General features: G+C 38.2%; 1 protein-coding gene across 2 annotated transcripts in view; it reads right to left on the bottom strand.

Annotated features, from left to right (window-relative positions):
• Nucleotides 1-14,972, bottom strand: part of LHFPL3 (LHFPL tetraspan subfamily member 3) — a 576,163-nt gene that overhangs the window by 158,677 nt on the left and 402,514 nt on the right. For both annotated transcript variants that reach the window (XM_025379621.1, XM_025379622.1), the window contains exon 2: nt 6,739-6,975. In XM_025379621.1, the coding sequence (XP_025235406.1) occupies nt 6,739-6,975 (237 nt within the window). The remainder of the gene's footprint in view (nt 1-6,738; nt 6,976-14,972) is intronic.

The raw sequence follows: 14,972 nt of genomic DNA, 5'->3' as shown, positions 1-14,972 counted from the left end.
GACAAGAGTTTCTAAATTGGACTCATTCTATTCTTGGTGGTATGAGTGTATGGGCCTCTGACAGCATGGGTCAGTGGGTGGGTACACATCTGAAGCAGGAAACATTTGGGGCATCCTAGAGCCCTTTCCCCTTTGACTTTTTTTTTTTTTTTTTTTTTGAGATGGAGTCTCTCTCTGTTGCCCAGGCTGGAGTGCAGTGGCGTGATCTCTGCTCACTGCAACCTCTGCCTCCCAGGTTCAAGAGATTCTCCTGCCTTAGCCTCCTAAGTAGCTAGAGCTACAGGTGCCCACCACCAGGCCCAGCTAATTTTTTTTTTTTTGTATTTTTAATAGAGATGGGGTTTCACCATATTGGCCAGGCTGGTCTCAAACTCCTGACCTAGTGATCGGCCCGACTTGGCCTCCCATCCCCTTTGACTTTCACCTTTCCCCTCCCCTAGTCAACCGTGCATACTAACAAGTTCCTAAAAGAGTATTTAATGTGCTCACTGATATGAGGGCAGGAGCATTTACTGCCCTCAGGTCCTCTTTTTAAAGAACACCTCTGAAGATATCCTTAGAATTGAAACATGTTATAGCTAGAAAGACCCTCAGATGTTATTTGGTCATGCCCTGCATTTCACAGGCCAGGAATTTTAATTTTGGAACTATTAAGATATTGGTCCAAGGCTCCTCAGCTGGTGTCAGAGACAGGACTAGCACAGGGCAGTTTGAATCCATGTGGACGATCTTTCCACTACACCACATCGCCACTCCCAGTGTGGCCATAGCATGGTGTGATAACTAAACCAAAAAATTTGAAAGATTTCTCAATTAGTTGCTTAAATAAAGTGAATTTATTTTACCTCCCTCACTATAGCATTGAAAAGAGCTTAAACCCTTAATATATAAATGGTCACTGGAGTCACCTCTTGATGGATAATCATGTTTTCTCATTTGCAGTTTAAGTGCTAGAAGACAAAGTGACTTTAAAATTGTTCATGAGAGGACCCAATTATCTGATAAGAAATTCCAAAGACCATATACACAAATGCAGAAACAGACCTCTTTATGAATGGTGTCTGACAAGGAAAGAAGTATTTGTGGCATAGGAGCTCTGGAAAATGTAATTATTTATTCTTTCATAATTAATGAAAGAAATTGAAAATGAAGCTTTCATTTCAAATCCTTTTTATCTGGATGAAACTTTAATTTTACATAATTAAATTGACTTCACAGTTCAGTGTGTTAAAATATGCAATTAAGCAGCATATCAAGGTTAAAGGCCTACTGTTGTTGGCTCATTTAGAAATCATGCTGCTGAACTCCCAAACAATACCTGCCTGTCTGCGATCAGCCCCAGAGTCAGGGCTGGCACATATCCTGTAGAGCTGCTCCCCATATTCAGAGCAGGCAGTTGAGTCTTCTTGCATCTGCCAGCTCCTATATAAAGTTAGTTGGCACTGGGCACTGCAGCTCACACTTGTAATCCTGCTGCTTTGGGAGGCCGAGGCAGGAGGATCCCTTGAAGCCAGAAGTTTGAGGCCAGCCTGGGCACCCTGTCTCTACAAAAAACAACCTCCGCCACCAATACACAAAAATGTAGCAGAGTGTGATGGCACACACTTGTAGTCCTAGCTACTCCAGAGGCTAAGGCAGGAGGATTGCTTGAGCCCAGGAGTTCAAGGTTATAGTGAGCTATGATTGTGTCACTGCTCTCTGGCCTGGGCAACAGAGTGAGACTCTAAGAAAACAAACAAACAAACAAACAAAAACCAAAAAAAACCCAAAAATTAAGTTAGTTAGATATTTAAGAGGTTTCACTTTTCTTTGTTTTTTTTTTTTTGTTTTTTGTTTTTTTTTTTTTTCAGTGGGCCTTTGTTTTTTGGCATAAAGAAATATCCTGGCATTTCACTGGAGCTCCATAGATGATTAAGTTTATGTCTTATAAAGGTTTTCTTTAAGACAACAGTTATATCTTCAAAGTTGTTGCCTTCTGTTTCATGAAAGTATGTGTTTAACATACTTTGAAAGTATGTTAAAATTCCTTCATTTTAATTTTCCCACTTTACAATTTATGACAAATCTTAGCTGTGACTTCTTTCAAATAATCTTGTGGAAAGGAGAAGCTTAGGCATGTGGGAGGCATTGAAGGGGGACACTGCAATGAGGATTGGGGCTAGTTGACTGGAAGTGTGTCACAGGAAAAAGCAGTCTGTAGAAGTGGAGACTTTTAGCTGTGTACACTCCTCCTTTGTTTTCCTTTTGAATATCACCTTTGTGATGATTAATTTATGGCTCAGCAGCATCTTGTATTCCCTTTCATCTTAAGACTCTGTGAGTAGAACACAGTTCAACAATTAGAATTGAGCTTTTTTTCCTTCCCTTATATATTTTAGAATTCATCGAACAGTGATTTTTATGTATCCATTAGGGTGGAATGTTGGGAAGCACTCACGGATCTAAGCAATATCCTTGCTGTAATGACACTTAGAAAGCCTGAATCTATATGGTGGCTGATACGTTTTGGCTGTGTCCCCTCCCAAATCTCACCTTGAATTGTAATAATTCACACATGTCAAGGGCAGGGCCAGGTGGAGATAATTGAATCATGGGGGCGGGTTCCCCTATACCGTTCTGGTGATAATGAATAAGTCTCACAAGATCTGATGGTTTTATAAATGGGAGTTCCCTTGCAATAGCTCTTGCCTGCTGCCATGTAAGATGTGACTTTGCTCTTCCTTTGCCTTCCACCATGATTGTGAGACCTCCCCAGCCATGTGGAACTGTGAGTCAATTAAACCTCTTTCCTTTATAAATTACCCAGTCTCAGGTGTGTCTTTATTACCAGCATGAGAACAGACTAATACAGTGGACTTTCCAGATAAATGGGGAAGTGTGTTGCTGCATTAATTACAATAGCCACAAAAAGAAGACATGATCATGACATGAAAGTGACACTCAGGAAGAACTTCACATTGGGGGCATATTCTATAATTTCAGGCTTATTCTCACTATAATGCTCTTGTCACTCATTATGGGATGTAAGTGATATAACTGGTAGACCATTGCATTTGTTCATTTTCATGCTGCTATGAAGAACTTCTTGAGACTGTGTAATTTATAAAGGAAAGAGTTTTAATTGACTCACAGTTCCACATTGCTGGGGAGGTCTCAGGAAACTTACAATCATGGTAGAAGGGGAAGTAAATACATACTTCTTCACATGGCAGCAGGAGACAGAAGTGCCAGCAGGGGAAATGCCAGACACTTATAAAACCATCAGATCTCATGAAAATTACTCACTATCATGAGAACAGCATAGGGGAGCCACCTCCATGATCTAATCACTTCCCATGAGGTCCCTGTCCCAACACGTGGAAATTACAATTTGGATTACAATTTAAGATGAGATTTGGATGGGGACACAGAGCCAGACCATATCAACCATAAAACTGGAACATTATAAAAGACATTACAGTGTGCATCCCTTTCAGATGTGTAATCTCTATCAGAATGTATGCATACTTTGCTCTGTTGAACCAAGTCTTGAGATATGACATTGCCTTCTTCCATGACACTGAAAGGCATCATGTGCTTAATAAATTCTTCTAAAATTCCGAGCTGGAACTAGATTTGCCTGTCTCATTGCATTGTCCTGAAACCGAAAGGAAGCCTTGGCTACCATAGTACATCTCCGTAGTTTTATCAGAAAAAACTTAATAGTGAAATCCAAAACAAGAGGAGCAGCAAAAAAAAAAAAAAAAAAAAAAAAGTGAAAAAAGTCTTAAAAGGTGAAAAGTTATATCAATGCACTCATGCAAATTGTAAAAGCACCCATTTATATATAATTAATTATACAATTTCAAATTATTCTTATCTTTTTAATTAAAACCAACCTCTCTTCCTTTAGAATCTATAGAAGATAGCATTGATGACATTTAATTTTGATTATTACATGCACCTGAACACCATTAAACTACTGTTTAATGAAACTACGTTCACACATACAACATACAAAACTACTGATTGGTCTTTCCTCAAACAATCTGACTTTGGAAGCTTCAATGTTTAGCAAGTGTTTAAATAATACCAAACAATAAAGGCTACTTTGTATAGCAAGTGTAATCTTGTACCATTTCCCAGGAACATGTAGGTTTGACTAGATTTTATACAAGGCTTAGAAATCCTGGTCTGATTTTATATAGATCCAATTGCATGAGGGTCTGATATGCCCTACAATAGAGCTGTTTACATCTTCTCAGAGTCTGAGATTAAGGAATTTTGATTGAAAAATGAAAATGTGGTGCAACTGAAATGTTTGATCAATGTGGCCTTATGTTCTAACTGCTTTATTGGATCTATCTGGTTTGATACAGATGAACTCCCACTAATTTTCATCCTTCAGAACAAGATGGAAGAACCTACGGTCATACATGCAAATGGCGAAGATGATGAACACAGAAAAATTATGCAAAGACAATCCCTAAACCTTACATTGGCCTTTTAAAATCTTCTTTCTCTCAAAAGTTATAGCAAGGTGGTTTAATATATCACTGACTGAACATGATGCTTTGTTTAAGACTCAGATGGAAAGGATCAGACATCAACGTTTAAACGCATCAACCAGAAGAAAAGACCAATTTTGAAAACTATTGAGCATTATTCTATACCTCTAGCTGTTCTTTTCTGAAATATGAATCAGGAGAATTATTGTCACTCTTATACATGAGTATGAGATAGAATTCTCAATTCCCAAGTAAAAATTTTCCTGCTTTTGTTACATTTTTCTTCTTGTGAATTTTCTTCTCTTTGTGGTCAAAAAATGTCTGGAAAGTGAAAGGTTCTCAATATGACTTTGAACTGTACAGGAAACAATAGCATTCTGGTCCATTTAGGTGGTGGCGAAAATCATGAATCTGCAGAACAAGCTAGGCTTTTATTTAATTCATTTTTTTTTCTTTTTTTTTTTTTGAGACGGAGTCTCGCTCTGTAGCCCAGGCTGGAGTGCAGTGGCCAGATCTCAGCTCACTGCAAGCTCCGCCTTCTGGGTTTACGCCATTCTCCTGCCTCAGCCTCCCGAGTAGCTGGGACTACAGACGCCCGCCACCTCGCCTGGCTAGTTTTTTTTTTTTTTGTATTTTTTAGTAGAGACGGAGTTTCACCGTGTTAGCCAGGATGGTCTCGATCTCCTGACCTCGTGATCCGCCCGTCTCGGCCTCCCAAAGTGCTGGGATTACAGGCTTGAGCCACCGCGCCCGGCCCAATTCATTCTTTTGAAAAAGATAACTTATTCTAATATTGAACTATCCTTAGTATTACATTTGAAGCAAAGTTAACTGTACAGAGACCTGTGTATATCCAACAAGCTACAAAAACAACAAAGGTACCACATTAATGAACGCATGTGAAAGTACAAAATCTATAATGTAAATAAAAGTGTAATTGTCTTCATATCATCCTTTTTATCTAGAAAGGGCAACTCTGAGAAGGTGATAGTTTTGTTTTTAGGAGGTTTCAGCACCACTCCCCCATGTAAAGGTTATTTTTGTGTTTAGAATACTTTTGATAGAACTAAGTAAACTAATATGTGTTCTGCCTATAAATCAGGGAGATAAAGGGTTTGTGGATGACTGCTGCTCTCCTAGGCTCCTCCATTTTACTTCTATGTCATAGTTTACCTGCATAAACAGCGATGGTCTAGATATAAAGCCTGCTATGCTATCGTTACATGTTATATTTATGTAGAAACTAATATATACTTATATTTGAGTCCTGTTGAAGCACTGAAGGGTTTTTGAAATTAGCACCTACTTGAAATAATAAGCTAAATCTCATACTTCAAGGATGGATTTAGCTCCCAATTAGAAATAAGAGCTAGAAGAAGGAGCCACTCACCTAAAGGTGCTAATGTAGGTGCACAGTATTAAAGTTAAAGATAACATAGAGATAAAACTGTTAAATGAATCTAAGTCTACTAAAAAAACAGAGACATCAAAATTCTATCCCAAGAAATTGGTTTAGAAATCTGGAAAGAAACTTAAAAGATTAATCTTCAATAACAATTTGCTACCTCTTAGTTGCCCACTGTAATATATTTATGTATCATTCAGTAGTCAATGTCCTATTTTCTATCCTGGTTTTCTTTCTGTTTCAGAAGGCAATTTCTTTTTGAAAAGAAATCTGAGGACTTTTGATACCCAGATAACACATTTAAAATTCAGTTAATTAGGTAACTACAGAAATCTCTAACTAACTATTTGGGGCCAGTGTTACTACCTCTCTCTGAGAAGCTGGGTCTGAATTCAATTATCACAAATAATTTAATAAAGATGTATACAGATGATGTTAGAGATTCTCCAGGCATTTATTTCAACCTGAAACATAGCTGAATACATGGAGAGAAAGTACTTTCCATTCAACCAAATAGACACCACCCACAGTTGCATCTTAGCCATTAAGTTCTGATGGTAAACCTGAAATCAGAGGAGGAGGGAAGAATAAACTGGAAAAAAATGCATCAAAATAATAATAATGGACTAAGGGAGCTTCAGAAAGATAAGTAAGTATAATATTATATTTTTATTGTATAAACTTCTTGAGTTGAGTCTGGGGTAAAGTCTGCAAACTACACAGTATTAAAAGAGGCAGCAAATTAGAACCACAGGGGAAGCAGTAGTATTGGAGGGGAAAGAATGGAAAGCACCATTATTTTTGTGCTTGAGGCATCCAGGTAAGAGTTCCCTAAAGCAGTCTTACCTTTATTTTCTGCCTTCAGTTCCTCTGCCATCAAGCTGTCTTGTCGATTACCAAGCACAAATGCTAGAAACGAAAGGATCAGGGCATCCAAAATTCCAATAATAGCCAGGATGTATGCCCAGCGGACTGAGCAGGCCCCAAGAGTGTACTTGTCTGTCTTTTCTCCACACATCCGTTTTACTTCATCTGAGTCCCAGCCATCAGGGAAGATCATACAGCCAAGCACAAGGCAGGCAGCTGGGAGAGAAAGAGAGAAAAACACAAGAAAAAAAAAAGATAAGTCAACAAATCTTTAATTTAGCAAATGTTTCCATTGCCTGTCAAATCATTGTTTCAAATTATTCTTGATTTAAAAAACAGCAAATCTTACCCCTTTCACTCTGAATGTGTGTGTGTGTGTATGTGTGTGTGCGCGTGTGCGCGTGCGTGCATGTGTGTGTGTTTTGCTGGTTAGGGTAAAAGCAGCCCAGCACTCTGCATTGAAAGAAACTCTGGGAATGCACTTTACTGTGAGTCCAAGCATCCTGAAGGAGGTTAAGGTAGGTTGATCTGTAAGAAAATATTAAGAAATGGAAATTTTGGGTGCATTTGTGGGAAGGCTTCCATTATAAATAGGTTATAAGGAATCATAATACTGCAAAATAACAATTCAAGGCTGACTTTGAGGAGCTATGACAGCAGCCACAAAAGGATAATATGGCAAACACTAGAGTGTGTACTGACTTTGAATCACGATAAAAAATATTGTTATACTGGGATCCTCCCTCTTCCCCTGCCATAGAAAAGTTTCATCTTTTCTCCCTCTTTTTCTTTGTTTTTCTGGTATGGATATAGAGAAAGGGGAACTATAATACACTATTGGTGGAAATGTAAACTGGTACAGCCATCTGGAAAACAATTTGGAGGTTCCTAAAAAAATTAAAAATAGAACTACAATATAATTCAGCAATCCCACTACTGGGTATATGTCCAAAGGAAATAAAATCAGTATGTCAAAGAGATATCTGAACTCCCATGTTATTACAACACTTTTTACAATAGCCAAGGTATAGAATCAACCTAATGTCTATCAGTGGATGAATGGATAAATAAAATGTTATATAAGCATATACTATTCAGCTATCAAAAGAATGAAATCCTTTCATTTGCAGCAACATGAATGAACCTGGAGGACATTGTGTTAAGTGAAATAAGCCAGGCACAGAAAGACAAATATCACATGATCTCCCTTATACATAGACTCTAAAGGAGTTGATCTCATAGAAGTGGAGTAAAATACTGGTTATCAGAGGCTTGGGAGGGACTGAGGAAGAAGGACAGGTAGAGACTGGTCAACAGGTACAAAGTTACAGTTAGGTAGGAGGAATTATTTCTGGTGTTCTATTGCACAGTAGGATGACTATTAGTTGACAACATTATATTATACCTTCCAAAATAGCTAGAAGAGAGGATTTTGAATGTTCTTGCCACAAAGAAATGATAAATGTATGAGGTGATGGATACACTATTCTGTTTTAATTTTTACACAATAAATATGTATTAAAACCTCACATTATATGTTTGCCATAAATATGTGCAATTATTATGTGTCAATAAAAAAAGTTTCTTGAAACTATGCTTACCACATGCAATGCATGCTGATATTTTCTATTCTATTCTCCATTTGATTTCATTTTTAATAAGGCTGAAAAACACTGCAATATATTATGGCACCACAGAGCTTTTATGGAAATTAAGAAATCCTGGAGAATACTTACATTCAATTTCCCAAATATTACTGTGGTAATTCTATAAATACACTTTATAGGAAGAGGTTACTTTGAAAATTAAAAAAGAAAAGTAGCCATTGTCGTCTCTTTGAATATTTCATTGAATTACTCAGGATCCTATTTTTTGGTTATACAAAGCTTTCTGAACAAGTGGGTTCATCCATTCATTCACTAATTCCTTCAACAATTGCTTATTGAGTATCTCCTATGAAGTACCAAGTGCTGTTCTTGGTGCTAGGGATACAGTGACCAGGAGAAGAGCCGTGGTTTATGTTATTATGGAGCTAATGTTTTGTCAGGAGAAGAAGCAAAAAGAAAATGAGTAAGCATACAGATAAAATAGTTGTACGTTGTAGTAAGTACTAACTAGGAAAGAAACTAAAGACTCAGATAGAAAATAAAGAGTTGGCCCTTCCTTAGAAAAGGTGGTCAGGTAAGGCCTCTTGAGGGGGCAACATTTAAGCTAAGGCCAAAAACAGACTAAAAACTAGACAAGTGAAATTGGCATGAAAGATATTCCAGGGAACAGCATGTGCAAAGATTCTGGTGTTGGAAAGAGGCTTGCTGTGTTTGAGGAACTATAGGGAGATCAATTACTGGGTTGGAGAAAGTGATCACGCTGAGGTTGCAAAGCAGGCAAGGGCTATGCATCATGGTGGGTTACTGTTTCCAGGGTATGTAGCTTAGCCACACTGAGTTAGAGTTCTGTGACTATCAGGGTCAAATAATTCCTGAAGCTGGCAAGAGGGTTGCTATATAACTCTTGCTTTACCACAGCTTACTGAACAATACAGGAATGGGTACCTACTTTCTTCCTTTTTAGCAGGTACATGGCTCTACAGGGCAGGTCTGGAGGAGACAGAAACCAAGAGGGGTGACAAGTAGAAAGGCTGCCTGGGAGAACTCTCCTTTAGTTATTTGTTTTTTTTTTTTTACAGAATAATGGTTCAAAACTGCGGGTCATATTTGATTCTTCTCTTTTCTTTGACCCACATCCCAAGTGTTGCCATGCTTCTCTAATCTACCTGTACACTTTTTCTGCATAGGTAGGTATTATTGACACTCCCCTACTTTAGCCCTTTAATACTTCTCATAAACAGTCGTAACTTTTCTCTGCCTTCAGTTTACCCTCACTCAAATCCAGGTTACACGTGATTGCCTAGATCATCAAGCCCAACATTTTTGCTGGCTCCCTACTGGACGTTAAAGAACAGGCAGGCATCTTAGTCGGGTATCAAAAACTCTGTAATCCAAACCCCACTTACTTTTACACCTGGGTTGAACCTCACATGACTCCAAGTTTTTGGATCTTTCTTTTTTCTCTTCTCTTTGGAGTATTTGCCATGATTTTCCCTAAATGTTCCATTGTTAAATATCTTTCAGCACTCATGCCAAATGTAACATCCTCCACAGAGCAAGCCATCTCAAATTCTTCTTGATTGTAACATTGCCTGTCTCTGCACTTTCATAGCTCTTGACAAGTCCTAGTTTAGGATCCTGGTTACTTTTTACATTGTTATAGTTATTAATTTACAAGTATTATCTCAATTAAGAGACTATACACTTTCTGAAGAAAGAGTCTTTGATCCAACTTAAATGTAAAACTCAAAGCTATAAAAACCCTAAAAGAAAATCTAGGCAATACCATTCAGGACATAGGCATGGCCAAAGATTTCATGAGGAAAACATCAAAAACAATTGCAGCAAAAGCAAAAATTGACAAATGGGATTTAATTAAACTGAACAGCTTCTATACAGAAGAAACTATCATCAAAGTGAACAGACAACCTACAGAATGGGAGAAAAGTTTTGCAATCTATGTATCTGACAAAGGTCTAATATTCAGAATCTACAAGAAACTTAAACAAATTTACAAGAAAAAACACAAACAAACCAATTAAAAAGTGGGCAAAGGATATGAACAGACACTTCTCAAAAGAAGACATTTATGCGGCTAACAAACATGAAAAAACTCAACATCACTCATCATTAGAGAAATGCAAATCAAAACCACAATGAGATGCCATCTCATGCCAGTCAGAATGGTGATTATTAAAAACCCAAGAAGCAACAGATACTGGTGAGGTTGTGGAGAAATGGGAACACTTTTACACTGTTGGTGAGAATGTAAATTGGTTCAACCATTGTAGAAGACAGTGTGACAATTCCTCAAGGACCTAGAACCAGAAATAGCATTTGACCCAGCAATCCCATTACTGGGTATACCCAAAGGAACATAAATCATTGTATTATAAAGACACATGTATGCATATGTTTATTGCAGCACTATTCACAATAGTGAAGACATGGAATCAACCCAGATGCCCATCAATGATAGACTGGATAAAGAAAATATGGTACATATATACCATGGAATACCATGCATCCATAAAAAGGAGTGAAATCATGTCTTTTGCAGGGACATGGATGGAGCTGGAAGTCATTATCCTTAGCAAACTAATGCAGGAACAGAAAATCAAACACCGCATGGTCTCACTTACAAGAAGGAGTTGAACAATGTAAACACACAGACACAGGGGTGAACAACATACACTGGGGCCTGTTGGGTCAGGCAGGGTGAAGGAGCACATCAGGAAAAATAGCTAATGTGCGCTAGGCTTAATACCTAGGTGATAGGTGCAGCAAGTCACCATGGCACACATTCACCTATGTAAGAAACCTGCACATGTACGCAGGAACATAAAAAAAGTCTTTGGTCCATTATCAAATATATAGCAACTAAAATAGTGCAACTACATAATAGGCACTAAAATATGTTTGAAAATGGAAAAATGAATGAACAGTTAAAGGAGCTGTAATACACTCTAAAATATGGTTCATGGAGGTCAATATCACAATCTCAAATCTAGTTGAAGATGGGTTCATATTTAGTTGACATTTAACAGAAGCAAATTTGTTATGATTAGACAACAGATTACAAGTACTTGGGAGAATATTATTATTATTATTATTTTTTGCCTGAGACAGAGTCTCACTCTGTCACCCAGGCTGGAGTGCAGTGGGGTGATCTTGGCTCACTGCAACCTCTACCTCCCGGGTTAAAGCAATTCTCCTGCCTCAGACTCCCAAGTAGCTGGGATTACAGGCACATGCCACCATGCCCAGCTAATTTTTTGTGTTTTTAGTAGAGATGGGGTTTCACCATGTTGGCCAGGTTGGTCTTGAACTCCTGACCTCATGATCTGCCCTTTTCAGCCTCCCAAAGTGTTGGGATTGCAGGTGTGAGCACCACACCCTGCCGAGAATAATTTTTAAAAGGTAAAGTTGGTGATTTGAAAATGTTTTCAAATTTCTGTTCTCTCTGTATCTCGCAGCAGTCACTAGTCAGTACCCAACTTGCTCTCTAAGGCATTGTCTAGTGATAACATTGTTAAAACACTTGGGTTCCATGAAAAGAACTCCTTTTATTTAGGAGGATGCAGAAGATCTTTGAATTCAAACTACAGTTGGAAAAAAAAACACCTCTAAGGATTACTTGGAATATTTAAAAATATTCTAAATGGTTTTTACATATTAAATAATTTTATTTGTGAGAAAATTAGTTTCTTATAAAGAAAAAAAGAAAATTGAATATTTTTATTTTACAAATGGGAATCACCTGAAGAATAACTTATATTACAGTTTCAACTGAAGTTTTTTTTTTTTTTTTTGAGACGGAGTCTCGCTGTGTCGCTCAGGCTGGAGTGCAGTGGCGCGATCTCGGCTCACTGCAAGCTCCGCCTTTCGGGTTTACGCCATTCTCCTGCCTCAGCCTCTGAGTAACTGGGACTACAGCCCCCCGGCTTTTTTGTATTTTTAGTAGAGACGGGGTTTCACCCTGTTAGCCAGGATGGTCTCGATCTCCTGACCTGGTGATCCGCCCGCCTTGGCCTCCCAGAGTGCTGGGATTACAGGCGTGAGCCACCGCGCCCGGCCTCAGCTGAAGTTAATAGAAATCACCAACTGACATAAGCTCAGGCAGGTTACTGAACATTATAGGACAACTTCACTGGAAAAGGATATGTGTGGAATGGTTATGTCAACAAAGATGTCTTTTCTCAAAGTCCTTCTGTCTTGAAGGTAGGCTATCTTAGAACTTTCATTTCTGGAAACTCTAAATTTCAAATTGGGATAAAAAAACAGAGGTAGAATTAACTCTGAATTAAAACCACAGGGGAATAAGAATGGCAAGCCGTTGTTCCCTGTTTTCAAAGTATATGGCTTTCTAAATGAAATTTTAAGCGAAGAATATGAGAAGATAGATGGAATAATATACAACAGTACTTTATGCAATGGCTATTTTGCTGAAAGTTACAGAAAAAGAATTTCTGAGATGCAACTCTTATTTTCAATAATGCGAGAGAGTTGGCTGGTTAGAGAATGCTTGAAACCGGGCTAACAAGGTCAGGGTTTTGGGTGCCTGGAAAAAAATGTTTAGCCCACCTACCAAGGATATTTCAGTTCTTCAGGCTACAGGGCACTGCAGTGTGTACGAGTTCTCCATCCACTTCTTGTCAGCCTTTTCTTTTTTCTTATTGGATATATTCTTTTTTTTGAGCTTTTAAGTTCAGGAGTATATGTGCAGGTTTGTTATAGGTAAACTTGTGTCATGGGGTTTGTTGTACGATTATTTCATCATCCAGGTGTTAAGCTAATACCCATTAGTTATTTTTCCTGGTCCTCTCCCTCCTCCCACCCTCCCCCTTCTGAATGGTCCCAGTGTGTGTTGTTCCACTCTATGTGCCCATGTGTTCTCATCATTTAGCTTTCTTAAAGTGAAAGACTTCATCCCTTTCTAAATTCTCTGTTTTGAAAATCTAAATAGTTGTATGGTAGGGTTAAAAAGCGCACAATTGCACTTAAAAGCTTTTAAAACTTTAGATGGCCATAGCATAACAAAAGTTTTATTTGCTGACATGTATTATCAAAATGTACATTTTCTTCTCCTCCTATCCAAACTCCTCCTACTTGGCTATTTTGTTCTGTTTCTGAAAGGTTAACACCCCCAAAGTTTAGTATATTTAATTTAAGCCATTAAAATAGTTTAGGCTCTGTTGGTTTCTTTGGAAAGGCATGACTATTATATTCTGCATTAATGCTTGAGTGCTGTAATTCATTTCTGTTTTCTGGCATTCTGTTAACCAGAACCTTATTAACCTGCATGATTTGTATAGCCACTGGAAACTAACAGCTGTTCCTAATCCTAAGAAGTACCTGCAAGATCCTAGGCTAATGCCTCAGTCAATGAAAGTTTAAATAATATTCTTCTTGGCTTTATAATTAGTTATTTCTGATTCTTCACAAATTGATAATCCTTTAAGATGTAGCACGATCACTATAGTAAACATTAGAATATACAAGGCACCAGGACATTAGATTAATTTGGACATGTTATTTCCTGACCAGGAGGGATAGTAAAGAATTAGTTTCAATTGGACTATTATCCAAAAATGGGTTTCTTATTAAAATGTCACCTAGGAAATGACTAACCTCCTTGCAGATATGTGTTTCTTCATTTTGGCAGCAAGCAGGTTTTCTGGAAGTATATCAGAGATCATCTTTTTTTTTTAATCCAATTCCTTTTTTTTAAAAAAAAATTATTATTATACTTTAAGTTCTAGGGTACATGTGAACAACGTGCAGGTGTTTTTTTTTTTTTTTTAGACAGAGTCTCGCTCTGTCACCCAGGCTGGAGTGCAATGGCACGATCTTGGCTCACTGCAACCTCTGCCTCCCGGGTTCAAGCGATTCTCCTGTCTCAGCCTCCTAAGTAGCTGGGATTATAGGTGCCTGCCGCCACACCCAACTAATTTTTGTATTTTTCGTAGAGACAGGGTTTCACCATGTTGGTCAGGCTGGTCTCAAACTCCTGACCTCAAGTGATCCACTCATCTCTGCCTCCCAAAGTGCTGGGATTACAGGCGTGAGCCACACCACCGGGCTGAGAGAACATTCTTGAACGCTAAAGAGAAATGAGAGCTCACAAGCTGGAGGTGAGCAGAGAAGAATGATGAAAAGAAACCATGCCATGACATCTTCTAACGCAGAGTATACAACAGAAGCGCCCTTGTGAGGATATCACTGTTGATTTCAATTTTAGGTACCTTCCAAATGGTTAAGAAACATTTGCATTCTGAAAGGAATCTCTGTGTAGAGGCTACTGATGCCCACAATGGGTTCTTCTGAAATAGTACACAAATGGCTAGTGGTTCCCCAGAGCCACTAATTGCTCTGGCATTTTTCTTGCTAAAGAGCTGAATGTAACCTCTATGGAGGGAACATTCTTAGAAAAATCCACAAACCTTTGTAATTGGGTCTTTCTTCAAAGGAAAATGAAGCAAAATGAAAAAAGCAATAGGGGGTCTATGACTTGGGTTACTTGGGCCTGCTGATACTGCTGGTCTAACTATCCCAATTGGGGCTTTTAATGTTGTGAACCTGAGAACTAAAATTATTTTCTGAACA

This window comes from Theropithecus gelada, chromosome 3, assembly GCF_003255815.1.
Source record: "Theropithecus gelada isolate Dixy chromosome 3, Tgel_1.0, whole genome shotgun sequence".
Lineage (NCBI taxonomy): Eukaryota > Metazoa > Chordata > Mammalia > Primates > Cercopithecidae > Theropithecus > Theropithecus gelada.
The sequence above is the reverse complement of the archived record's forward strand: the minus strand, read 5'-3'. Positions and strand labels throughout refer to the sequence as shown.